At 46.5% G+C, this 25,839-nt stretch overlaps 2 protein-coding genes across 4 annotated transcripts in view; both read left to right on the forward strand.

Moving 5' to 3' along the window:
* Positions 1-13,328, forward strand: part of PRUNE1 (prune exopolyphosphatase 1) — a 29,708-nt gene extending 16,380 nt beyond the window's left edge. For 2 of the 3 annotated variants that reach the window (XM_012462626.2, XM_064370868.1), the window contains exons 5-8: positions 175-333; positions 2,510-2,604; positions 6,269-6,427; positions 11,408-13,328. In XM_012462626.2, coding sequence (XP_012318049.2) covers positions 175-333; positions 2,510-2,604; positions 6,269-6,427; positions 11,408-11,836 — 842 coding nt within the window. In that variant the 3' untranslated portion in view covers positions 11,837-13,328. The remainder of the gene's footprint in view (positions 1-174; positions 334-2,509; positions 2,605-6,268; positions 6,428-11,407) is intronic. The other variant, XM_012462628.3, reaches the window with a different exon arrangement.
* A 101-nt stretch (positions 13,329-13,429) lies between these two features.
* Positions 13,430-25,705, forward strand: BNIPL (BCL2 interacting protein like). The gene is made up of 10 exons (XM_012462639.2): positions 13,430-14,027; positions 15,132-15,227; positions 16,044-16,108; positions 16,656-16,880; positions 21,933-22,115; positions 22,306-22,408; positions 22,570-22,701; positions 24,191-24,277; positions 24,464-24,562; positions 25,050-25,705. The coding sequence occupies exons 1-10, from the start codon at positions 13,984-13,986 to the stop codon at positions 25,084-25,086; spliced, it is 1,071 nt and encodes a 356-aa protein (XP_012318062.1). The 5' UTR covers positions 13,430-13,983; the 3' UTR covers positions 25,087-25,705.
* Positions 25,706-25,839: the final 134 nt, after the last annotated feature.

A 25,839-nucleotide genomic window follows, 5' to 3' on the forward strand; every position in this document is an offset into this window, starting at 1 on the left:
GATTTGGGAGGTCTCAGGACACAGTCAGTCCCAGTTTCTCATTTTGCTTTCAGAGAGTTTGCTGTACAAATAACTGTATTGTGTTCATTTGGTGTGAAGGTTATGTATGTTCTGGTGGGCGTGTGTGGAGGGTCACAGGATTCAATCAAGTTCTACCATCTCCCTTCTCCACAGGAACCATCGTCCTGGACTGTGTCAACATGGACCTTAAAATTGGAAAGGCAACCCCAAAGGACAGCAAATACGTGGAGAAACTAGAGGCCCTTTTCCCAGATCTACCCAAGAGAAATGATATCTTTGATTCCCTGCAAAAGGCAAAGTTTGATGTATCAGGTATGAAGTGTTAACTGCCTTTGCTACCTCCCAGATGGAAAATTGGAAGGCAAGCCTTATTCATTATATTCTTTTTATTTTTATTTATTTATTTTTTGAGAGAGAGTCTCGCTGTGTCGCCCAGGCTGGAGTACAGTGGCACAATCTCGGCTCAGCATAGCCTCCACCTCCCAAGTTCAAGCGATTCTCCTGCCTCAGCCTCCCAAATAGCTGGGATTACAGGTGCCCACCACCATGCCCAGCTAATTTTTGTATTTTTGGTACAGACAGCGTTTCAACATGTTGGCCAGGCTGGTATCAAACTCCCGACCTCAGGTGATCTGCCCACCTCAGCCTCCCAAAATGCTGTGATTACAGGCATGAGCCACCACACCCAACCAATTATTTAAATCTTATACCAGAGAGAAAGAAGGTAGCATATTAGCCTAAGCATGAAATAGCATTCACTGGATTGTTCTATCCTGGCTCATGGGTAGAATGAGAAGGAATGTATTAAGAAACTTAGGCTGGGCAAGGTAATTACAACTGTAATCCTAGCACTTTGGGAGTCCAAGGCAGGCGATCACCTGAGGTCAGGAGTACAAGACCAGCCTGACCAACATGGAGAAACCCCATCTCTACTAGAAATACAAAATTAGCCAGGCATGGTGGCGCATGCCTATAATCCCAGCTATTTGGGAGGCCGAGGCAGGAGAATCACTTGAACCCAAAAGGTGGAGGTTGTAGCGAGCCAAGATCGAACCATTGCACGCCAGACTGGGCAATAAGAGCGAAACCCCATCTCAAAAAAAAAAAACCTCAGAAGGGCCAGGTGCAGTGGCTCATGCCTATAATCCTAGCACTTTGGGAGGCTGAGGCGGGTGGATCACGTGAGGTCAGGAGTTCGAGACTAGCCTGGCTAACATGGTGAAACCCTGTTTCTACTAAAAATACAAAAAATTAGCTGGGTGTGATGGTGCGCACCTGCAATCCCAGGTACTTGGGAGGCTGAGGCAGGAAAATCACTTGATCCCAGGAAGCAGAGGTTGCAGTGAGCCGAGATCGCGCCATTGCACTCCAGTTTAGGCAACAAAAGTAAAACTCCATCTCAAAAAAAAAAAAATGAGCCTCGGAGGTTCTAGTCTATTCAGAGAATGTAGGACATATACATAAAATATGCTAAGAGTGTACTAAATTATCAGAGTGAAATCTATAGAATTGGTTAGGGAGGCAAAAGAAATATTTTGTGAGTATACAAAAGAGAAAGAAAGAGAACAAAAAAAACTTCCATATTCTTCTATCCAGCTACCACCAGTTGACATTAAAAAGAAGAAAGAGAGAAATAAATCACATGCAAACAGTATAGGAAGGGGGAAAAATCAAAAGTAAAAGCCGGGCCGGGTGCAGTGGCTCAAGCCTGTAATCCCAGCACTTTGGGAGGCCAAGACGGGTGGATCACGAGGTCAAGAGATCGAGACTATCCTGGTCAACATGGTGAAACCCCATCTCTACTAATACAAAAAATTAGCTGGGCACGGTGGCGCGTGCCTGTAATCCCAGCTACTCAGGAGGCTGAGGCAGGAGAATTGCCTGAACCCAGGAGGTGGAGGCTGCAGTGAGCCAAGATCGCGCCATTGCACTCCAGCCTGGGTAATGAGCGAAACTCCGTCTCAAAAAAAAAAAAAAGTAAAAGCCTTTGTTCTGGGTTTTGCCCTTCTCTCCAAAGTTCCTTGCTGTAAAGGTAACTATTGTCACCAATTATTTAAGATGATTTTTGATTATGTAATTACATTTTCTTTATTTATTTCTTTCTTTTTTTTTTTTTTTTTTGAGGTGGAGTCCAGGTTCAAGTGATTCTCCTACCTCAGCCTCCTGAGTAGCTGAAATTACAGGCACCCACCACCACACCCGGCTAATTTTTTGTATTTTTAGTATTTTCACCATGTTGGCCAGGCTGGTCCCAAACTCCCAGCCTCAGGTGATCTGCCCACCTCAGCCTCCCAAAGTGCTGGGATTACAGGCCTGAGCCACTGTGCCCAGCTGTGATTACATTTTCAATTATCTCCCGCATTCATTGCCCCAAAGAGAGGTTATGTTTTTCCTTTTCCTTCCTTGACCCATCTGTCTGTCCTGACCTTCTTGGTCTTGGGACCGTGGCCTCCCCTGTTTAATCTCTAGTCTCATGTCTGCTTTCTAGGACTGACTACTGAGCAGATGCTGAGAAAGGACCAGAAGACTATCTATAGACAAGGCATCAAGGTGGCGATTAGTGCAATATATATGGATTTGGAGGTAAGAGCAAGTTGTGGCTGTGGGTGGGGAGAGAAAGCCTTTAGCTATGCATATTATGCATGTAACCTTGCTCCTCATTCCTGGCTTACCTCCAGAATGTATCTTGTGTCTGTCTCCTTGTCTCCACCTCCACTGTGACTACCAGAATCCAGCATCTCTCACTGCACCACGGTACTGGTACTGGTTACCCTGCCTCCGCTTTTGCGTCCCTACAAACCATTCTCCCCACAGTAGCCAGAGTGGTCTTTTATACTTTTTTTTTTTTTTTTTGAGAGAGTCATGCTCTGTTGCCCAGGCTGGAGTGCAGTGGTACCATCATGTCTCACTGCAGCTTCAACCTTCCAGACTCAAGCAATCCTGTCAGCTCAGCCTCCCGAGCAGCTGAGTCCACAGGTGCACACCACCACACCCAGCTAGTGTGTGTGTGTGTGTGTGTGTGTGTGTATGTATGTGTGTAGACAGGATCTCACTATGTTTCCCAGGCTGGTCTCAAACTCCTGGCCTCAAGCAGTTCTCCTACCTTGGCCTCCAAAGTGCTGGGATTTCAGGCGTGAGCCACCGTGCCCAGCCCTATTGTACTTTTTTTTTTTTTTTTTTTTGAGACGGAGTTTCGCTCTTGTTATCCAGGCTGGAGTGCAATGGCGCGATCTCGGCTCACCACAATCTCCACCTCCTGGGTTCAGGCAATTCTTCTGCCTCAGCCTCCTGAGTAGCTGGGATTACAGGCACGTGCCACCATGCCCAGCTAATTTTTTGTATTTTTTTAGTAGAGACGGGGTTTCACCATGTTGACCAGGATGGTCTCGATTTCTTGACCTCGTGATCCACCCGCCTTGGCCTCCCAAAGTGCTGGGATTATAGGCATGAGCCACCGCACCCGGCCCCATTATACTTTTAATAAAATATAAAGGACTTACTGTGGTTTACAGGGCCATGCTTGATCTAGTCCTTGTCTTTTTCTCTGGCCTCATCTCATTCCAGCTCCACTCCTGCGCTACAGTACTGTAGCCACACTGGTTTCTTTTCTGTTCCTCGAACCATTAAGCTCATTCCCAGCTGAGCTTTTCTCTTTGTAAAGTTGGCTCCTTCTTAACATTCAGGTCTCAGATCAGATGTCTCTCATTCTGGGAGATTTTTCCGGGACACCCTAACTGAAATACTATCTCCTAGGTTCAAAAAACCTCTAGCAGTTTTGTTCGTTTGTTTTGAGCTGGAGTTTTACTCTGTTGCCCCTGCTGGAGTGGAGTGGAGTAATCTCAGCTCACTGCAACTTCCACCTCCAGGGTTCAAGCAATTCTCCTGCCTCAGCCTCCTTAGTAGCTGGGATTATTACTGTATGCCAGCACGCTGAGATAATTTTTTTTTTTATTTTTTGAGATTGAGTTTTGCTCTCATCACCCAGGCTGGAATGCAATGGCAAAATCTCAGCTCACTGCAGCCTCCGCCTCCCAGGTTCAAGCGATTCTCCTAACTCAGCCTCCCGAGCAGCTGGGATTACAGGCACAGGCCCCCATGCGCAGCTAATTTTTATATTTTTAATAGAGAGGGGGTTTCACCATGTTAGCCAGGCTGGTCTCAAACTCCTGACCTTAAGTGATCCACCCGCCTTGTCCTGCCAAAATGCTAGGATTATAGGCATGAACTACCGCACCCAGCCATTTTTGTATATATATATTTTTTGAGACCGAGTCTTGTTCTATTGCCAGGCTAGAGTACAGAGGCACAATCTTGGCTCGCTGCAACTTCCACCTCCTGGGTTCAAGCCATTCTCCTGCCTCAGCCTCCCAAATAGCTGGGACTATAGGCGTGCACCACCAAACCCAGCTAATTTTTTATTTTTATTTTATTTTTATTTTTAGTAGAGATGGAGTTTTACCATGTTGGCCGGGATAGTCTCGAGCTTTGAACTCGTGATCCACCTGCCTCAACCTTCCAAAGTACTGGGATTACAGCCATGTGCAACTGCACTGGCTCATTTTTATATTTTTAATAGAGGTGGAGTTTCACTATGTTGGCCAGGCAGGTCTCGAACTCCTGACCTTAAATGATCCTCCCACCTTGGTCTCCCAAACTGCTGGGATTACAGGTCTCAGCCACCGTGCCCAGCCTGTTTGTTTTGCAAAGCACTTAACATACTAAAATGATCTTGTTTCCTGGCTTCCCTGTTAATTGTCTGTATTCCTCTGCTAGTTTATCAACTCCACCAGAGCAGGGACCATTTCTTTTGTGTCTGTTGTATCTCTAGGACCTTTAACAGTGCCTGGCACATAGTGGATGCTCAGTAAACTTTGATAAATGTGTGAATGAAGGTAACTTTAACAATGGTGTTCAATTAAATGCTGTGTGTGGAAACTAAAAATAATAATAATGGAGTTTTAATACCTGGTTCCATGTCATATTGGTTTAAATAATTCGTCTGGCCGGGCGCAGTGGCTCACACCTGTAAATCCCAGCACTTGGGAGTCCAAGGCAGGCGGATCACTTGAGGTCAGGAATTCAAGACCAGCCTGGCCAACATGGTGAAACCCTGTTTCTGCTAAAAATACAAAAAAAAAAAAAAATTAGCTGGACATAGTCATGGGCACCTGTAGTCCCAGCTACTCAGGAGGCTGAGGCATAAGAATCTCTTGAACTGAGGAGGCAGAGGCTGCAGGGAGCCAAGATTGCTCTATTGCACTCCAGCCTGGGTGACAGAGCGAGACTCTATCTCAAAAAAAAAAAAAATCGTTTATCTGATACATACTCTGCACAGCTTTCTACTAAGTACAATGTAAAAATACTAAATAATTAAGTAAAACACAATGGCATGGTCTCTTCTTTTGTGGTTCATGACCTAGTTTGAGAAAGAAACAGGAACATAAAAGGCTTGCCAAGTACCATAATTACAGTACAAATTGACATATCAGAAATGCCAAGGATTGGCCAGGCACGGTGGCTCACGCCAACATGGTGAAACCTCATCTCTACTAAAAATACAAAAATTAGCCAGGCATGGTGGGCAAGCACCTGTAATCCCAGCTACTCAGGAGGCTGAAGCACAACAATCACTTGAATTCCGGGAGGCAGAGGTTGCAATGAGCTGAAATTTCACCACTGCACTCCAGCCTGGGTGACAGGGAGACTCCATCTCAAAAAGAAAGAAAGAAATGCCAAGGATTTTTTTTTTTACATGCCAAAGATAGAGAAAAGCAGTTTTCACATCTCCTCTTATTTGTATGCTCTGTTATTCTGTTTTAGAATAAAAATATCTACAAGGCAAAGACCTTGTTTGTTTGATTGCAAGAACAGGAGAGCCTTGAACACGCCAGGCATGTTACATAGATTATCAGCTTTCAATTCTTAAAACAATTGTGTTTACTGTTAAGTGTTGTATCCTTATTTCACAAACAAGGAAACTCAGGCCAGGAAGTTAGCATAATTCCTTGATCATACGGCTTACAGTTAAGGGCTGATTTTCAAACCAGTTCTCTTTTAATCTAAAGCCTGTATTCTCCTCATTCTACCACACTGCCTCCCAGCACATAGATAACACAGAATAAATACTAGATACCTTTTTTATGGAGCACAAGTTCCAGGTTAACATGCAAAGGAATCCTTTCTAAGGATGTTTTATTGATGATGATGATGAGAAAGTCCTTCATCCTCTCCGTTTCTTCCCTTTCAGGCCTTTCTGCAGAGGTCTAACCTCCTTGCAGAACTCCATGCTTTCTGCCAGGCTCACAGCTATGATGTCCTGGTCGCCATGACTATCTTTTTCGACACTCACAATGAGCCAGTGCGGCAGTTGGCTATTTTCTGTCCCCATGTGGCACTCCGAACAACGGTGAGTCTCTCTCCTTTCTCCAGCCTAAGAGCCTTACAGAGTCCACCTGTATGCACCTCTGTGCTCCACAGCTCTGTGCTTGAGGACCTCTCTTTTGTTCTTATATTAATATACTTACACGAGGTACCTTGACCTGTTTCTGGACTTGCTTCCTCCCCTTTCTGCTTTTTCCCCATTCTCTATCTATATGAATATTCTTTTTTAAAAATTCTTCTTCTTTTTTTGAATAAATATCCTTAATCATCGCATTGTTGAGAAACGGGGAATTCCAAAGAGAACTAGAGATTCAGTTACTACTTTGAAAGAAATTGAAGTAAATCCGGTCAGAGGGCTGGGTGCTGTGGCTCACGCCTGTAATCTTAACACTTTGGGAGGCCGAGGCGGGCTGATCACGAGGTCAAGAGATAGAGACCATTCTGGCCAACATGGTGAAACCCTGTCTCTACTAAAAATACAAAAATTAGCTGGGTGTGGTGGTGTGGGCCTGTAGTCCCAGCTACTCAGGAGGCTGAGGCAAGAAAATCGCTCAAACTCAGAAGGCAGAGGTTGCAATGAGCCGAGATCATGACACTGCATTCCAGCCTGGTGACAGAGCAAGACTCCATCTAAAAAAAAATTCTGGGGCCAGGCGCAGTGGCTCACCCCTGTAATCCCAGCACTTTGGGAGGCCTAGGTGGGTGGATCACAAGGTCAGGAGTTCGAGACCAGCCTGGCCAACATAGTGAAACCCCGTCTCTACTAAAAAAAAACAAAATTCAGGGGGATGGAGGCAGCAAACCACATTGCCATGTGTGTACCTATGCAACAATCCTGCATGATCTGCACATGTACCCCAGAACCTAAAGTACAATTAAAAAAAAAATACAAAAATTAGCTGGGCGTGGTGGCGGGCACCTGTAATCCCAGCTACTCAGGAAGCTGAGGCAGGAGAATCGCTTGAAACCGAAAAGCAGAGGTTGCAGTGAGCCGAGATCACGCCACTGCACTCCAGCCTGGGCGAAAGAGCAAAACTCTGTCTCAAAAAAAAAAAAAAAATCTGGTTAGAAAGAAGTACTACAAATCTAGAGTTAAAATTCCCTTCTTGAGCTAGGGACAGTGGCATGTGTCTGTAGTCCCAGCAACTCAGGAGGCTGATGCAGGATTGCTTGAGCTGGGAAATTTCAGTCCAGCCTGGTAAAGATAGCAAGACCTCATCTCTATGGGGGACAGAGGGAGAAAAAACAGCTCTATTCTTGGTTTAATCATTAATTCCTCACCCCTGGAATCACTCTATTGCCTTAAAAATTGGAAATACGAGAGACCTTTTCTGCTGCTTAGTATACAGGGATTAATTATTCTGTATAGTGCAAACTCTGCAAAGAGTGATCTAGATCCAGATTTGTTTTCTTTCCCAGTCTTCCATTTCACCATCTTTCCCACTTCCTCCCCTTTCTGTTCCTCTGCTGGTTGCTGAATAGCTTAGGGAAGAATTTAAAAGTGGGTTTAAGGCCAGGGACAGTGGCTCACACAGCTCTAATCCCAGCACGCTGGGAGGCCAAGGCAGGCAGATCATGAGGTCAAGAGATCAAGATCATTCTGGCCAACATGGTGAAACCCCGTCTCTACTAAAAATACAAACATTAGTTGGACATAATGGTGTGTGCCTGTAGTCTCAGCTACTCAGGAGGCTGAGGCAGGAGAATCGCTTGAACCTGGGAGGCAGAGGTTGCAGTGAGTCCAGATCATGCCACTGTACTACAGCCTGGGCAACAGAGTGAGACTCCATCTCAAAAAAAAAGTGGGGTTAAGGCAGTCCAGGGACTCTTAGGGTTGCCTAGGCTCTGTGGGGACTGCTGAAGACAGAATACAGCCAGATAATCCTTTGCCCTCATAGAAGGTATGTCTGCCCTTTCCCACCTCCCTTTGCCTTTGTCTTCTCCCTCAGGAAGCAAATGTGATTTCGTTCAGTGTAAGGTAGTTTGTCATTTTGAAAAGAACTGCAGTTTTGTTTGTTTGTTTGTTGTTTTTTCAGAGTCTCACTCTTTCGCCCAGGCTGTAGTACAGTGGTGTGATCTGGGCTCACTGCAACTGCCACCTCCTGGGTTCAAGTAATTCTCCCACCTCAGCCTGTAGCTGGGACTACAGGTGACCACCACTATGCCCGGCTAATTTTTATATTTTTAGTAGAGATGGGGGTTTCATCATGTTGGCCAGGCTGGTCTTGAACTTCTGACCTCAAGTGATCTGCCTACCTTGGCCTCCCAAAGTGGTGGGATTATAGGTGTGAGCCACTACATGTGGCCAAGAACTGCAGTTTTTAAAGTCAGGTAGATGTACTTTTCTGTTCTAGGTTTGCCACTTAACTCACTCTTTGAGCTAAGGCAAGTCAGTTGACTTCTGCATCTGGAAATGGCATAATAGTACCCACTGATAAGTCTGTTATGATCATTAAACATATCATATGTAAAACACACTTCTGGAGCAGAGTAAGCACTTTTTAAATAGTGGCCCTTACTAATCCTGTCCTGAAGAAAAGGGTACTTTGGCCATTAGAAGTACCTCTTCCACCTTCCTGAATCTTCTCCCTGCTCTTTTGAAGCTGTGGGGATTTCTGTTTTGGTTTTTTTATTTTTATTTTTAGATGAAGTCTCCCTCTTGTCACCCAGGCTGGAGTGCAATGGTACAATCTCAGCTCACTGCAACCTCCACTTCCCCGGTCCAAGCAATTATCCTGCCTTAGCCTCCCGAGTAGCTGGGATTACAGGCACCTGCCACCATGCCCAGCTAATTTTTATATTTTTAGTAGAGATGAGGTTGCACCCTGTTGGCCAGACTGGTCTCGAACTCCTGACTTCAGATGATCTGCCCAACTCAGCCTCCCAAAGTGCTGGGGTTACAGGTGTGAGCCACTGCGGCCGGCCAGCTGTGAGGATTTCTAATGACTCCACCATTGTCCAGGCTGCTCCTATGCTTGGAAACAGGAGTCCTTTCTCTCTCTCTCTATTTTTTTTTTTTCAAGACAGGGTCTCACTCTGTTGCCCAGACTGGAGTGGCACAATGAATGGCACAATCTCAGGTCACTACAACCTCTGCCTCCCAGGTTCAAGCAGTTCTCCCACCTCAGCCTCCCAAGTATAAGCATACACCACCATGCCCAGCTAATTTTTTGTGTGTATTTTTTGTAAAGAAGGTCTTGCTGTATTGCCCAGGCTGGTCTCAAACTCCTGGACTCAAGTGATCCACCAGCCTCAGCTTCCCAAAGTTCTGGAATTGCAGGTGTGAGCCACTGTGTCTGGCCAGGAGTCCTTTTCTCACAGTCTTCTCTACCATTTGCTCTCTTTCTCCTTTGTTAGGGGTGGTGTAATATATTGCTTTAGAACACTGGCTTTGGTGACAGCTCTAGGCTCAGTGTCAGTTTTGCTTCATGCAAATTATGACCTTCGGCAAGTTACCTAATCATCCAAGCCTCAGTTTCCGTACATGTAAGTGAGGGTAATAGTGATACCAATCTTACTTTGTTCAATTCATTCTTTCTTCCTCCATCCCTCTTCTGACCTCTAGATAAATTCTAGTCCCATCCTAGTTCAAGTTCTTGAGCACAGTTATACTCTTGGAAACAACACTAGTTTAGAAGCTAAGGTTCCTGGGTTCTGGTTTAACTCTGCCATCATCTACATGATTTTACTCACAACCATCTCACTTAGCTTTAGTTACTTTAATAATAAAATGAAATATACAATCTAAACTGTTTCTTCTGTTTTTAAAATATTGTGTATGGCCGGGTGTGGTAGCTCACACCTGTAATCCTAGTACTTTGGGAGGCTGAGGGGGGCAGATCATCTGAGCTCAGGGGTTTGAGAATAGCCTGGCCAATATGGCAAAACTCTGACTCTACTAAAAATACAAAAATTATCTGGGCACGGTGGCAGGTGCCTATAATCCCAGCTACTTGGTAGGCTGAGGCAGGAGAATTGCTTGAACCCAGGAGGCAGAGGTTGCAGTGAGCCGAGATCGTGCCATTGCACTCAAGCCTGGGCAACATAGCAAGATTCCATCTCAAAAAGAAAAATTAAAGTGAAATAAAATAAATAAAACACTGTGTATGAATCCCAGCACTTTGGGAAGCTGAAGCAGGAGAACTGCTTGAGACCAGGAGTTGGAGATCAGCCTGGGCAACATAGCAAGACCCCACCCCTATTCTATTAAATAAATAATAAAATACTATGGGTCAGCTTGGTAGCTCATGCCTATAATCCTAGCACTTTGGGAGGCCAAGGCCGGTGGATCACCTGAGGTCAGGAATTCGAGACCAGCCTGGCCAACGTGGTTAAACCCCATCTCTACTAAAAATACAAAAATTAGCCAGGTGCGGTGACACGTGTCTGTAGTCCCAGCTACATGGGAGGCTGAGGTAGGATAATCACTTGATCCCTGGAGGCAGAGGCTGTAGTGAGCCAAGATCGTGCCACTGCACTCCAGCCTGGATGACAAAGCAAGACTCCATATCAAAAAATATATATATATACTGTGAATATTAGTGTTCCTTTGGTTACAAACAAAACCAAACTCTGGATAACTTACTTTTTTTTTTTTGTCTTGCTCTATCACCCAGGCTGGAGTGCAGTGGCAAGATCTTGGCTCACTGCAACCTCCACCTCCTGGGTTCAAGTGATTCTCCTGTCTCAGCCTCCCGAGTAGCTGGGATTACAGGCATGCATCACTATGTCCAGCTGTCCGGCTATGGTTGATTTTCGTATTTTTGGTAGAGACATGGTTTCACCATGTTGAGTAGGCTGGTCTCGAACTCCTGACCTCAAGTGATCTGCCCACCTCGGCCTCCCAGAGTGCTGGGGTTACAGGCGTGAGCCACTGCACTCGGCCTTGAGGATAACTTACTTTTTGAAAGCTTTCTCTTCTGTAGAGGAAGCCTCTCACTTAGAAGCCTCAGTGCTTTGCTACAGCAGGTTATGTAACATTTCCCTGTTATTGTCTCCTCTTTAGATCTGTGAAGTCCTGGAACACTCCCAGTCTCCGCCCCTGAAGCTGACCCCTACCTCAAGCATCCACCCTAACCTCCATGCCTATCTTCAAGGCAACACCCAGGTCTCTCGAAAGAAACTTCTGCCCCTGCTCCAGGAAGCCCTGTCAGCATATTTTGACTCCATGAAGATCCCTTCAGGACAGCCTGAGACAGTGGATGTGTCCAGGGAGCAGGTGGACAAGGAATCGGACAGAGCAAGTAACTCCCTGATTTCCGGACTGAGTCAAGATGAGGAGGACCCTCCGCTGCCCCCCACGCCCATGAACAGCTTGGTGGATGAGTGCCCTCTGGATCAGGGGCTGCCTAAACTCTCCGCTGAGGCGGTCTTCGAGAAGTGCAGTCAGATCTCACTGTCACAATCGACCACTGCCTCCCTGTCCAAGAAGTGACTGTTGGGAGGGGAGGAGGTAGTGGGTGAGGCACCTGACTCATTTCACATGCATGTTTTGAGATGTTTGGAGATTCAGCAATTCAGTCTTCATTGCTCCAGGATCTGGTGTACTGTTCTCATAAAACTGAGAGGAGAAAAAAGTGAAAGAAAGCAGCTGCTTTAAGAATGGCTTTCCACCTTTTCCCCCAATCTCTACCAATCAGACACATTTTATTATTTAAGTCTGCACCTCTCTCTGTTTCATTTGCCAGGGGCACAATGTGACATATCTACAGTCCCAGCACAGTGGGACAAAAAGAATGTAGCCCCCAAAGTGCCCTCAGCATGGATCTTGAACAGAACCAATATCTGTCATGGAACTAAACAGTCATTGATAGTCTCCATGTTTTCATTTATTCTCATTCATTCAAGTATTTATTGAATACCTGCCTCAAGCTAGAGAGAAAAGAGAGTGCGCTGTGGAAACTTACTCCAGTTTTCATTCCCCAGCGGATTTCCAGCTCTGTGACTCTGCATTCTGCCACCATTTAGGTGACGGTGTTTGATTCAGAGATAGCTGAATTTCTATTCTGAGCTTATTGTGACTGTTTCAGATCTAGTTTGGGAGCAGATTAGAGGACACTGTCTTCTGTCCTGATCAGGTGGCCTGGCTGTTTCTTGGATCCCTCTGTCCCAGAGCCACCTAGAACCCTGATGGCTCCTGATTCTCAAGAATTAAGAAAGCACCCAGAAAGGCCTTAATGACCTCACAGGCACTCTTCCAAAATGACCACAGAACTGGAATGAGAGGCCTGGGTCTGTCCCCCGGCTTAGCAGGCCTATCAATTTCTTATCCACCTCTTTTTGTCCTTGCTCATTTTAAAAGGAAGCATGGAGTTCTAATGCTGCCATAAACTCTGTGTTTTGGCAACACGCTTCACTACTCTAGGTCTCACTTTCCCCATCTGTAAAACAGGGTTTGGATGAGGTGTTCCTGGTATTCTGTGATCTGCCTCTTGCTGCCATTCTTTCTCTCCTCTGCTTTTCTGTATTTTTCTTCTGTTATCCCTGGGGGTGCTCAGGTTCACGTGACTGTCTGTATTTCTGTGTGATTGTAGCAAGGACTCAGCCTCATGTAGCATGAATAGGGGTGTGGTTTATGACATGGTGACCCAGCAGAGAGCTCCCTCCCACTGACTTGTTCTGCATGTGTAGAGTCTCCCCCCACTTTTTTTTTTTTTCAGACCAACCCTTTCCCCCTTTCCCTACCCCACAGCTCTATTCTTTGTAAGTTGCCAACAGTTTCACTGAACAGTGGGGTATGTGATGGTTTTGGCATGACATCTTCAGTATGAGGGGGACAGTCTATGACTTCACTTTGAGGGTGTGATGTCTGTAGCTATGTGGAAGGTAAAAATAGTGGTGTGATCACGAACCAAAGGAATTTATGTTTTGTAACTTGGGTACTTTATTTTGCATTTTGTTAAAGTATTAAATACTTTTTTCCTGTTTGGGATCTTACTGTCTGTTTTTTACAGGTGTAATTGGGCCTTTCTCTGTGATAATTGTTTCAGTCTCCTCAAAATTCATCTCCCTTCTTCCTATTACACTTAATGGCTTCTTTCCGTTGACTCTTTTTGGGAATAAGGAGCAACAGGCTTCTGTCTCCCCTCGTCCTCAGCCTCCCCTTCAACTTGTTTATTCTCCCAGAAACCTCCTTATAACATATTCCATCTCCCCAGTTTTGCTTATGCTTGAAAAGTAGGCCCAAGATAACAGTCTTAGGAACACAGCGATTTCTCCTGGCTTTTTGCTTGTTTGTTTGTGTAAAGAGCAACTTTGAGAAGGGTATAAGGAGTCAGGAAAAGAGAACAAATTGCCTTCCTAGACTCATCCAAGACTGTTCCCCCTAGAAAATGCACTCTCCTCCCCAAAGCCCGCCCCCTCACAGGAGGCAGGGTTTTTCTTTTGGGCAAACCTGCTCCTTGGGAGAGGAGGTGGCAAAACCTGTTTGAAGATGAGGTTACTCCCTTCCACGCCTCCCTCCTTGAAGGCCAGAACTACCACAGCTGAGACAAAAAAGGTAAAGAAGCGTTGGGGGCTGGGACATCCAGCTCCCCAACAACTCTCAGGTGTTTAAAGAAGAAGACAGGAAGACTTGTGAAGATGGGAACCATACAAGAGGCAGGAAAAAAGACGTTAGATGTTGGGTAAGTAAGATCTTGGCTCACTTGATTAGAAACAGAATAAACAGTCCTGAGAGACTTTCCCACCACCCAGCTCTTACTGGGTCAAATCTCAGGTTCCTCAAGGAGACGAGACTCTTAGAGAATTTGCAGAGAAGGGATGAGGGTGGTTTTAGGTAGGAAATGTCAGTATGGTATGGAAATAGGGAACAGGGGAATCCAGGATAAATCCCTGGTTTAAAAATAAAGGAAGTGTCTGTAACATGTTGTATCTGGTAAATCTGCCTGTGGTGTTTATTTTCTAACCCTCACCCTCCAGAATGACCAGCAGGAAAGCTGAACCAGAACTGAGTTTACGTCCAGGTTCTCGTTCCCGGCAAATCTTTCTTCTTACCTTTTCTCCCCACCCCTCCACCTATGCCGTGTTTTCCCTTAGCCACTTCCCAGCACGGTGGAGGAAAGGCAGGCCTGACTAGGTGCCGTCTTGCCTGACTTTGCTCAGTGATAGCTGGGTGGGTCTAGCTGGGTCCCAGCCAATTGTAATGTGGGACATCTCTCGCCCCCACTTCATAGGTGGAGCAATTGCTCTAGAGGTAAATATGATTAACTTTTTTTTTTTTTTTTTTTGAGACGGAGTTTCGCTCTTGTTACCCAGGCTAGAGTGCAATGGCGCGATCTCAGCTCACCACAACCTCCTCCTCCTGGGTTCAGGCAATTCTGCCTCAGCCTCCTGAGTAGCTGGGATTACAGGCACGCACCACCATGCCCAGCTAATTTTTGTATTTTTAGTAGAGATGGGGTTTCACCTTGTTGACCAGGATGGTCTCGATCTCTTGACCTCGTGATCCACCCGCCTCGGCCTCCCAAAGTGCTGGGATTACAGGCATGAGCCACCGCGCCCGGCAATATGATTAACTTTATATTCCATCTGTCCTCTGCTCCCAAACCCAACAGCAGGCAATCTAGTAAGTGGTGAAGGTGAAAGAAATACCTGCGTAGGAGGCGAGAGATCTGAGTTCTTTTGAAGGCCTACTCTCTGCTCTGTATCTCAGTTACTGTTCTTCATTCCAATTATTCTTACCTACTGTTCAGTTCCCTTACTCTTTTCTTCTTGGGGGTCTGTCTTAGGGTCAGGGAGAGTGGAGAAGCAGCAAAACTAGGAGCAGCCCTGAGACGTGGGGAATTGGAGCTGAAGGAGGAATGGCAGGATGAAGAATTCCCTAGGTGAGATCGTGTGAGGGCGGCTGGGAGAAGGAAGGGATGGGCAGCTCACGCTTGTAATCCCAGCACTTTGGGAGGCCAAGGCGGGTGGATCACCTGAGGTCAGGAGTTTGAGACAAGCCTGACCAACATGGTGAAATCCCATCTCTACTAAAAATACAAAATTAGCCAGGCATGGTGGCGCATGCCTGTCGTCTCAGCTTCTTTGGAGGCTGAGGCAGGAGAATTACTTGAACCTGGGAGGCAGAGGTTGCAGTGAGCTGAGATTGCAACATTGCACTCCAGCCTGAGCAACAAGAGTGAAACTGGGTCTCAAAAACAACAAAACCAAACAAACAAAAAAACAAACAAACAAATGGATGCAAGGATGGTGAATTAGGACTTGAAGTAAAAAAATTCGAAAAAGGAAAACAGGCCAGGCATGGTGGCTCATGCCTGTAATCCCAGCATTTTGGGAAGCCAAGGCAGGTGGATCACCTGAGCTCAGAAGTTCAAGACTACTCTGGGCAACATGGCAAAAACCCATCTCTACCAAAAGACAAAATTTAGCCAGGCATGGTAGTGCACGCCTGTATTCCCAGCTACTTGGGAGGCTGAGGTGGGAGGATCACTTGAGCCCTGGAGGTAGAGGCTGCAGTGAGCCATGATTGTGCCACTGCATTCCAGCCTGGGCAAAGAGTGAGACTCTATATCAAAAAACAATAAAAAAAGAAAGCAGATGTGATAAAATCATGGCCAGGAGAGAGAACCTATATACTGAGTCCCAGCTTGATGCCTTTGGTGTATATCTCTGCCCCCTTTTAATCTCTTTCCCTCTAGATTGCTTCCTGAGGAGGCTGGACCTTCTGAAGATCCTGAAGAGCCTAAAGGAGACTCACAGGCAGGTCGGTCAAGTAGAAACCAGGCCTCGAGTTCTTTTTTCTTTTTTCTTTTTTTTTTTTTTTTTGAGACAGTCTCGCTCTATCGCCAGGCTGGAGTGCAATGGCGCAATCCCGGCTCACTGCAACTTCCGTTTTCTGGTTTCAAGCAATTCTCCTGCCTCAGCCTCCCAAGTAGCTGGGACTACAGGCACACACCGCCATGCCCGGCTAATTTTTTTGTATTTTTTAGTAGAGACGGGGTTTCACCATGTTGGTCAGGGTGGTCTCAATCTCCTGACCTCATGATCTGCCCGCCTCGGCCTCCCAAAGTGCTGGGATTACAGGCGTGAGCCACCATGCCCGGCCTCAAGTTCTTGATTCTAGTCCAGTGAAGGCCTGTGCCACCTCTATCCCCTTACAGTTCCATTTCCCCCTTTCCCAAATGTCCCCTGTGTCCGTCTTCAGAGTTCACCCCCTATTATCACTGTCACATACAAGGAATTCTAGCCTTCTCGGCCCCCAACACACACATCCATCTTGGTTCTCTTTTTCCTCCTTTTTCCAACCGCAGGTACCCCCCTCACTTTAGCCCTGTGTGGCCAGCGCCCCATGCGCAAGCGTCTTTCTGCCCCAGAGTTGCAACTGAGTCTGACTAAGGGGCCTGGAAATGATGGAGCTTCGCTCACCCAGTCTGCACCTTCCTCTCCTGATGGGAGCTCTGACCTGGAAGTAGACGAATTAGAGACACCTTCAGACTCGGAGCAGCTGGACAGTGGACATGAATTTGAATGGGAAGGTGGGAAACAAAGCAGAGGACCCAGAGCTGGTAGAAGTAGAGGCTAGCGCTAAAGGATCAGGATGGACTTGATGGGACTGCAATTAGAACGAATAAGGTGGGGACCAAGAGCTACCGCCAGCAAAATCGGTTTCCTCAAATGAAAGAGCAGGGCTTATAGGTCCAAAGTGAGAGTAGTCAGTAGAGGGGGAGGGGAGCCCTTAGTTTATTAAGGAAAATTTAATTGAATGCCTGTTATATACTTCACGTATAGGACTGGGGTTATAAAGATGAATAAGAGAGGCCCTACAGGGAATTCTCTGCTCAGTAGGAAATAAACATATATACAAATAATTGCAGTTAAAGGTTATGATCTATATATGTATAGGGTACAGTGTAGGCAGGGAGAAGGAAAAGGTCACTTCTGCCTGAGAGAGGTTAGGAAAGGCTTTGTGAAGGAGGTGATTCTGAGCTGAGTGTTGAACACTGAAGTTGGCCAGGCATGGTGGCTCACTCCTGTAACCCCAGCACTTTGGGAGGCCAAGGCGTGTGGATCACGAGGTCAGGAGTTTGAGACCAGCCTGACCAACATGGTGAAACCCCATCTCTACTAAAAATACAAAAATTAGCCAGGCATCGTGGCATGTGCCTATAATCCCAGCTACTCAGGAGGCTGGGGCAGGAGAATCGCTTGAACCCAGGAGGCGGAGGTTGCAGTGAGCTGAGATCACATCACTGCACTCCAACCTGGGCGATAGAGCGAGACTCCATCCCAAAAAAACAAAAAAGAAAGAAAGCTGAGGCTGACGGTTATCAGGTAGTTGGAGACAGGGCATTCTAAGTAGAATAAGCAGAAGCAACGAAGCAATAGTATGGCATGTTGGGGAATTCAAAGTATGAAGCATGACGATTTTAATATGAAGGACTGGGAGGTGAAGAGAGAATGACAAAAGATAATACTGCTGGGTTAAGTAGGCGAAGGTCAAATCATGGAAGCCCTTGCTGCCATGCTAAGGAGTTTAGGTTTTATCTTATAGACAATAGGGAGTCATGATAAGTTTTTGTTTTTCATACAGAGTCTCACCCCATCGCCCAGGCTGGAGTGGAGTGGTACAATCTTGACTCACTGCAACCTCTGCTTCCTGGGTTCAAGTGATTCTCGTGCCTCAGCCTCCTGAGTAGCTGGGATTACAGACGTGTACCACCATACCTGGCTAATTCTTGTATTTTTAATAGAGATGGGGTTTCACCATATTGGCCAGGCTGGTCTTGAACTCCTGGCCTCAAGTGATCCACCTGCCTTGGCCTCCCAATGTGCTGGGATTACAGGCCTTAGCCACCATGCCCAGCCCAGTAAGGTTTTAATCAAAGGAATAACATGATCATATTTAATGACTCTGAAAAGATTGGAAACAACCTACAGATCCAGTAGTAAGGTATTGCGTTTGTTATGGTGATCCATCCAGTGGAATACTAAATACTAGACAACATTTTGTTTTTGAGACAGTCTTGCTCTGTTGCCCAGGCTGGAATGCAATGGCACAATCTTGGCTCACTGCAGCCTCAATCTCCTAGGCTCTAGCAATCCTCCTGCCTTAGCCTCCTAAGTATCTGAGACTATAGGTACACACCATCACGTGTGGCTAATTTTTATATATTTTTGTAGAGACAGGGTCTTGCTATGTTGCCCGGGCTGGTCTTGAACTCCTGGCCTCAAGCAATCCTCCTGCCTCAGCCTCCCAAAGTGTTGGAATTACAGGACTGAGCCACTGCGCCTGGCTATGCAGCTATTTTTTTTTTTTAATTAAGCACCTCTTTCTATTGCTATGGAAAGATCATGCAGAAGGGTGGGTATAATATATTATTATTTGAATTAAAAGGTAAAGAGGCTGAGTGCAGTGGCTCATGCATCCCAATACTTTGGGAGGCCGAGGAGGGCAGATCACCCGAGCCCAAGAGTCGAGACCAGCTTGGGCAACAAAGTGAAACCCTATTTCTACAAAAAAAATTTTTTTTTAATTGTCAGGCTTTGTGGTGCATGCCTGTAATCCCTAGTACTTAGCTTAGCTACTTTGGAGGCTAAGCTGGGAGGATCGCCTGAGCCTGGAAAGTAGAGGTCGCAGTGAGCCAAGATCATGCCACTGCACTCCAGCCTACAAGAGAGAGCAAGGCCCCATCTCAAAAGAAAAAAAAGAAAGAAAAGGAAAGCTTGCTCTAGCAGTGGTATAAGAGGGTAGACTGGAAAAAAACAGACTAGAGGCAGAGGGAACGTAGTCAGAAGGCTGGTACCAAGGCCAGGTGAGAAATACTAAGAACCCTAACCAGGATAGCAGTAGTGGAAACGATGATGAAAGAATAGCATAGAGATAGATGGGAGACAATCTGGAGTCCAGTTGATTTCAGAGCTGATGGAGTTTCACATGACATGCAGTTTTCTCATTATCCAGGCATGCCGACGTGTACCCACAGCCCTAGCTACTTGGGAAGCTGGGGTGGGAATATCACTTGAGCCCAGGAGGTCAAGGCTGCAGTGAGCAAAGGTCAAGCCAGTATACTCCAGCTTGGGTGGCAGAGTGAGTCCCTGTCTCTAACAGAACACAATAATAATAATACAGTTTTCTCTCTCAGGCAGCTAGATGAATTGAGTCATTCATCAAGATAGGATATATGGCTGGGCACGGTGGCTTATGCCTGTAATCCCTAGCACTTTGGGAGGCCAAGGTAGGCGGATCACCTGAGGTCAGGAGTTTTGAGAAAAGCCTGGCCAACATGGCGGAACCTCGTCTCTATTAAAAATACAAAAATGAGCCAGGCGTGATGGCGTGCACCTGTAGTCCTAGCTACTTGGGAGACTGAGGCATGAGAATTGCTTGAACCTGGAGGCAGAGGTTGCAGTGAGCTGAGATCGCACCACTGCACTCTAGCCCAGGTGACAGAGCAAGATATCATCTCAGAAAAAAAAAGATAGGAAATATGAGGGAGAATAAGAAGAATGATTTATTTATTATTATTATTTGTAGAGACCAGGTCTCACTCTGTCACTCAGACTAGAGTGCAGTGGTGTGATCACAGCTGACTGCAGCCTTGAACTCCTGGGCACAAGTGATCCTCCCACCTTGGCCTCCTAAAGCAGAAGAGAATGATTTTGAGCTCCAATTTGTTTTTTTTGTTGTTGTTGTTTTGTAATTTGTAATTTTATTATTTTTGTCGCCCAGGCTGGTCTCAAACTCCTGGCTTCAAGCAATATCCTTCTGTCTTGGCTTCCCAAAGTGCTGGGATTACAGGCATGAGCCACTGAGCACAGACTTGAGTTCCCTTTTAGATCTGGTGACTTGTTAATGACAAGGAGACACCAAGTGAAGACATATACTCTGGGCATTTAGGGATATGGCTAGAGTTAGGACAGCAGCCTGAGTTAGAGGCTGGGCACAGTGGCTCATGCCCGTAATCCCAGCACTTTGGGAGGCCAAGGCAAGTGGATTGCTGTGAGCTTAGGAGTTCAAGAACAGCCTGGCATGGCGAAACCCTGTTTCTACAAAAAATACAAAAATTAGCTGGGCATGGTGGTGTGTGCCTGTGTCCCAGCTACACAAGAACCTGAGGCTGAAGAATCACTTAAGCCCAGGAAGTGGAGGTTGCAGTGAGCTGAGATTGCACCACTGCACTCCAGCCTGGGCAAAAGAGTGAGACTGTCTCAAAAAAAAAAAAAAAAAAAAAAAAAAAAGCCTGGGTTAGAGAGGCAAATTTGGGAGTCATTTCCTTACTCGTGGAATTAAAGACATGGGACTAAGGCCGGGCACGGTGGCTCAAGCCTGTAATCCCAGCACTTTGGGAGGCCGAGGCGGGTGGATCACGAGGTCAAGAGATCAAGACCATCCTGGTCAACATGGTGAAACCCCGTCTCTACTAAAAATACAAAAAATTAGCTGGGCATGGTGGCGCCTGCCTGTAATCTCAGCTACTCAGGAGGTTGAGGCAGGAGAATTGCCTGAACCCAGGAGGCGGAGGTTGCGGTGAGCCGAGATCGCGCCATTGCACTCCAGCCTGGGTAACAAGAGCGAAACTCCGTCTCAAAAAAAAAAAGACATGGGACTAGATGAGCTGATCTAGGGAAAATCATTTAAAGAAAGAAAGAAAGAATCTCAAAAGGCCAGGCGTGGCGGCTCATGCCCGTAATCCCAGCACTTTGGGAGGCCGAGGCAGGTAGATCACCTGAGGCCAGGAGTTTGAGACCAGCCTGGCCAACATGGTAAAACTCCATTTCTACTAAAAATGCAAAAATTAGCCGGATGTGGTGGCAGCTGCCTGTAATCTCAGCTACTCGGGAGGCTGAGGCAGGAGAAACGCTTGAACCCGGGAGGCGGAGGTTGCAGTGAGCCGAGATCTCACCATTGCACTCCAGCCTGGGCAACGAAGGGAGACTATTTCAATAAATACATACATACGTACATACATAGAATAACCAGACTATTAGAAATAAAAGGCATAACTTAAAAAAAAAGACTCTCAAAAAATACCTGATACTGCAAAGGGTCATAGTGCAAGGTCATCCAAAGTCCATCATCTAGTGAAAAGGTGAGGATAGTGAGTCACAGGAGAAAGAAACCAGCAAGATATTGGGTTGATCGGGCAAAACAGGGCTAAAGAGTCAAGGAAAAGGCCGAGTGTGGTGGCTCACGCCTGTAATCCCAGCACTTTGGGAGGCTGAGGTGGACAGATGGCTTGAGCTCAGGAATTTGACACCAGCCTGGGCAACATGGTACAACTCCGTCTCTACCAAACAATTAGCCAAGCGTGGTAGCACGTGCCTATGGTTCCAGCTACTCAGGAGGGTGAGGTGGGAGGATCACTTGAGCCTGGGAGGCGGAGGTTGCAGTGAGCCGTGATCGTGCCACTGCACTCCAACCTGGGTGACAGAGTGAGACTCCATTTCAAAAACGGAAAAAAAAAATGAATCAAGGAAAAAATCGAGGAATGACAGATTAGAGTAACAAACTAGGAATCTGAAGAAGTTACAAAAAACTGAAGGTAGGAAATCTACCTTGCTGATCCTTCCCCAACCCTCTCTTTCAGATGAGTTACCCCGGGCAGAGGGTCTGGGCGCCAGTGAGGCAGCTGACAGGCTGGGCCGAGGCTGTATGTGGGATGTGGCTGGAGAAGATGGACATCACTGGAGGGTGTTCCGAATGGGACCACGGGAGCAGCGTGTGGACATGACTGTCATTGAGCCCTATAAGAAAGTCCTGTCTCATGGAGGTAATGGCTAGCATAAATGGAGGGGTAAGAGCTATTGGCTTCTTAAAATGCCTAAGCTGGAGACTCAGTCATTGATCCGAAATCTATCCTGTAGCTTCCAGAGAGCCTGAGAGTCCCTCAACTTAAACAGATGTACTATCTGTCAATACATATTTGTTGACCAAATGAATTTTCCCCTTACACTCTTCAGGTTACCATGGTGATGGCCTCAATGCTGTCATCCTTCTTGCTTCCTGTTATCTACCCAGAAGCAGCATCCCCAACTACACCTACGTCATGGAACACTTGTTTAGGTGAGGTGGAAGGCCTGAAGAGCTACAGGGCAGTGTTAGCGAGGGAAAAGTGAAAAAGAACTCCTTCAAAGATCAGTAGCTAATTGGAGAGTCTGTAGCAATGTTCCCTCTCACTCCTGCAACCCCCAACACATACTTTCCCTGCAATTTCATCCGCCCAGGTATATGGTGGGAACGCTGGAGCTGCTAGTAGCTGAAAATTACCTGCTTGTTCATTTGAGTGGAGGCACAAGCAGGGCCCAAGTTCCACCTCTGAGCTGGATACGCCAGTGTTACCGCACCCTGGACCGGCGGTGAGACCTGGGACGAGAGGGCTACAGCTCTCGCTCTCATTGTTTTTCCCACCTTTCCATTCTTTCTTCTTCCATTTAGTCCCTTCCTGTTTTCTTTATCCTACATTCCTTTCCCAGCTCTTTTGGGAGCTGGGAGTCAGAGATCTAGTTTCAAATCCTGCCATTACCCACATTACGATTTACTAGCTGTTTGGCTTTGGACAAGTCACTTAACCTCTCTGGGCTTCAGCTTCTTTTGTGTGTGTGTGTGTGTGTGTGTGTGTGTGTGTGTGTGTGTGTGTGTTTTTGAGACAGGGTCTGGCTCTGTCATCCAGACTGGAGTGCAGCAGCACAATCTCGGCTCATTGCCACCTCTACTTCCCAGGCTCAAGTGATCCTCCCACCTCAAGCCACCCAAGTAGCTGGGACTACAGGCATGGGCCACCATGCCCGGCTAACTTTTGTATTTTTTGTAGAGATGGAGTTTTGCCATTTTTCCCACGCTGGTCTGAAACTCCTGATCTCAAGCGATCTGCCCACCTCCCAAAGTGCTGGGATTATAGGCATGAGCCACTGCACCCGGCCGCTTCAGCTTCTTTATCTGTAAAATGGCAATGATTATACTTTTGCCACTGGATATTTGTGAAAATCGAGTCAATTAGTGTGGCATATTGCCTGGCACACAGAAAGCACTCTTCCTCTTCTCTCTCAGTCTTGCCATTTATTTCCTGTTCCACACCTCCATTGTCTTCTTCTCTGCCTTCGTCACTGACGTACGTGTCTTCTCTGTTGCCCAGGCTGCAGTGCAGTGGCGCGATCTTGGCTCACTGCAACCTCTGCCTCCCTGGCTCAAGTCATCCTCCCAGCTCAGCCTCCCAAGTAGCTTGGACCACAGGTGTGCACCACCACCACACCTAGCTAATTTTTCTGTCTTTTTCTGTTAGAGACAGGGTTTTGCCATGTTTCTCAGGCCAGTCTTAAACTCCTGAGCTCAGGTGATTGCCTGCCTTGGCCTCCCAAAGTGCTGGCATTATAAGCCTGAGCCACTGCGCCCGGCCCTGTGTCTTCTTTTTCTTTTCAGGTTTTTTCCGCCCCCTCTTTGGTTTCCCCTATCTCCCTTTGCTCACTTTTCTCTTCTTGTCTCCCTTCTTTTTTTCCTCCTTGCTGGTCTCCTTCCACCTAGCGTTTTATAAGTAGTCTTGGTCATAGAGCGATGGAGAAGCATGTAAAATGAACTTATGTGAGGCTAGGGCACAAGAGGGAAATGGAGCAGAAAAAGACCAGGCTGAGGGATTCTGACAGGAGAGTTTTTTAAAAATGAGGATCATGGAGGGCTAAGTAAGATGGGTGGAGCTGAGATTACAGCTAATGGAATGGGGATTAGACCCAAGTACCAGATAAATCTAGAAACTAGAGAAGTATAGGAAATTACAGTACAGAAGACAGTTCCACGTGATCTTCATACAAAAAGGTGGAAGAAGAAATAGGATGATCTCACGTTCTTTTTTAGGCTGCGAAAAAACCTGCGAGCCCTGGTGGTTGTCCACGCTACGTGGTATGTGAAGGCATTTCTGGCACTGCTTCGGCCCTTCATCAGGTACTAGCTGTAGGAACAAGGCCTCCCTTCTCCTTCTCCACATTTTCAAAATCAAGATTAAGAAGATCTTTATCCACCTTCATTCTTTCTAGCCTTAATAACACTCTACTTCTACATTTTTCTTTGCAAGGATTTTTGGGAACCCTTCTCCCAATACAGAACAGTTGGTTTATTCTCTCTTTTCAGTTCCAAATTTACACGAAAAATCCGTTTTCTGGACAGCCTGGAGGAGCTGGCCCAACTCATATCCCTGGATCAAGTCCACATCCCTGAAGCTGTCAGACAGTGAGTTTCACACTTAAGGAAACTTTAAGTTTTGGGGGTGGGATGTGTAAAGCCAACCCTACTTTTTTAATGCCTTGGGGGACGTGCCACAGATCGAAAAGATAGAGGCCCTGCTTTTGGGTGCTTCAGTATATATGGGAAAACTGCACACACCCAAAGAAGAAATGAAGGACACTACTGCATCCCACAGGAATAAATGAAAAAAAAAAAAAAAAAAACCTATACATATAAGTGTAGAGGCAACAAGGAATAATCACAGTGCAGAGGAGATTCAGCCTGGCCCTAGAAATTAGGAAGAGATGTGTTGGCAGTGAACAGATGATATCCCAGGGGAGGAGAGGGTGCTAGGGAGCAAAAGTGCTAAATGATGACTCAACCCAATCATCTAGCTCTTCCAATTCACCTGGCTTGTCTCCTCAGACCAGAATGTAAAACCCAAGTCCTGCCCCTGAACCCAACTTCTCTCCTCTCCATCTCCTTCTCCTAGGCTGGACCGGGATCTCCATGGCTCAGGAGGGACCTAGCACAGGACTGGATAAAGGGCCTTAGAACCAAGCAAAGATGGTGACCTGCCTGCACCGGAATCCCAGAAACATCTGAGCTGTTTTGTAAATCATCTTATCCCCAACCTCAGTACCACCGGATCTGCACTTCTCAGTGGGATTTCGTCCTTTGCATGACCCCTGCCTTCAGCTGGGCTTTGAGACAGGGAAGCTGATCTGCTGGGTGACTTTCATTCCAGCTGTTGGGGTGGAAGGCTGAGTGTAGGGTCATTTTGTATGGGCTATGCAGAGCTGTGGGTTTTAATCCTGCTTTCGCTGTAGAACCTTGGGTAAATACCTTCATCTTTTTGGGTCCTCATTTTCTTCCTCTCTAACTGGAGGGGCTGTGATCCTTCCACCTTGGATGGAAGAGGCTTACTTGACAGCCAGCCTGCCTGCTGGGAGCCAGGAGAGTCAGCTCATTAAATCTTGAAGAACCACTGTATGCCCTTTTTCCTTCTAAGTCATGTCTGCTGCCTGTGAGCCTGGGAAGAAGTGCTTTCAAAACCTGTATATTTGCCCTCTTGAGTAAATTGAGATCTGTAGAGGCTAATAAACTGCGATGAGACATTTAAGCTCTGCTCCAAAGACGTGAACGACTCTTTCACCACCCCTTGCATCACAATCCTTCTTTCGGTTCTGGCACTGAGTTCTTGCCACAGAGGTTCCTTGGGATTTTTAATTTAGTTCCTGCGGCTGCAGGAGCAATCCTGCGTGGCGCGCGCCTCTGCGCGT

The sequence above is a fragment of the Aotus nancymaae genome, unplaced genomic scaffold (assembly GCF_030222135.1).
Source record: "Aotus nancymaae isolate 86718 unplaced genomic scaffold, 86718_ANA_hifiasm-v0.15.2.pri h1tg000108l, whole genome shotgun sequence".
Classification (NCBI taxonomy): domain Eukaryota; kingdom Metazoa; phylum Chordata; class Mammalia; order Primates; family Aotidae; genus Aotus; species Aotus nancymaae.

Bases quoted from the DNA above. Each gene is read 5' to 3' on its own strand.
- BNIPL (XM_012462639.2), top strand. From the start codon at position 13,984: ATGGGAACCATACAAGAGGCAGGAAAAAAGACGTTAGATGTTGG. The intron at 14,028-15,131 runs GTAAGTAAGATC...GGTCTGTCTTAG, and splicing joins AAAAAGACGTTAGATGTTGG to GGTCAGGGAGAGTGGAGAAG. The intron at 16,881-21,932 runs GTGGGAAACAAA...CCTCTCTTTCAG, and splicing joins ACATGAATTTGAATGGGAAG to ATGAGTTACCCCGGGCAGAG.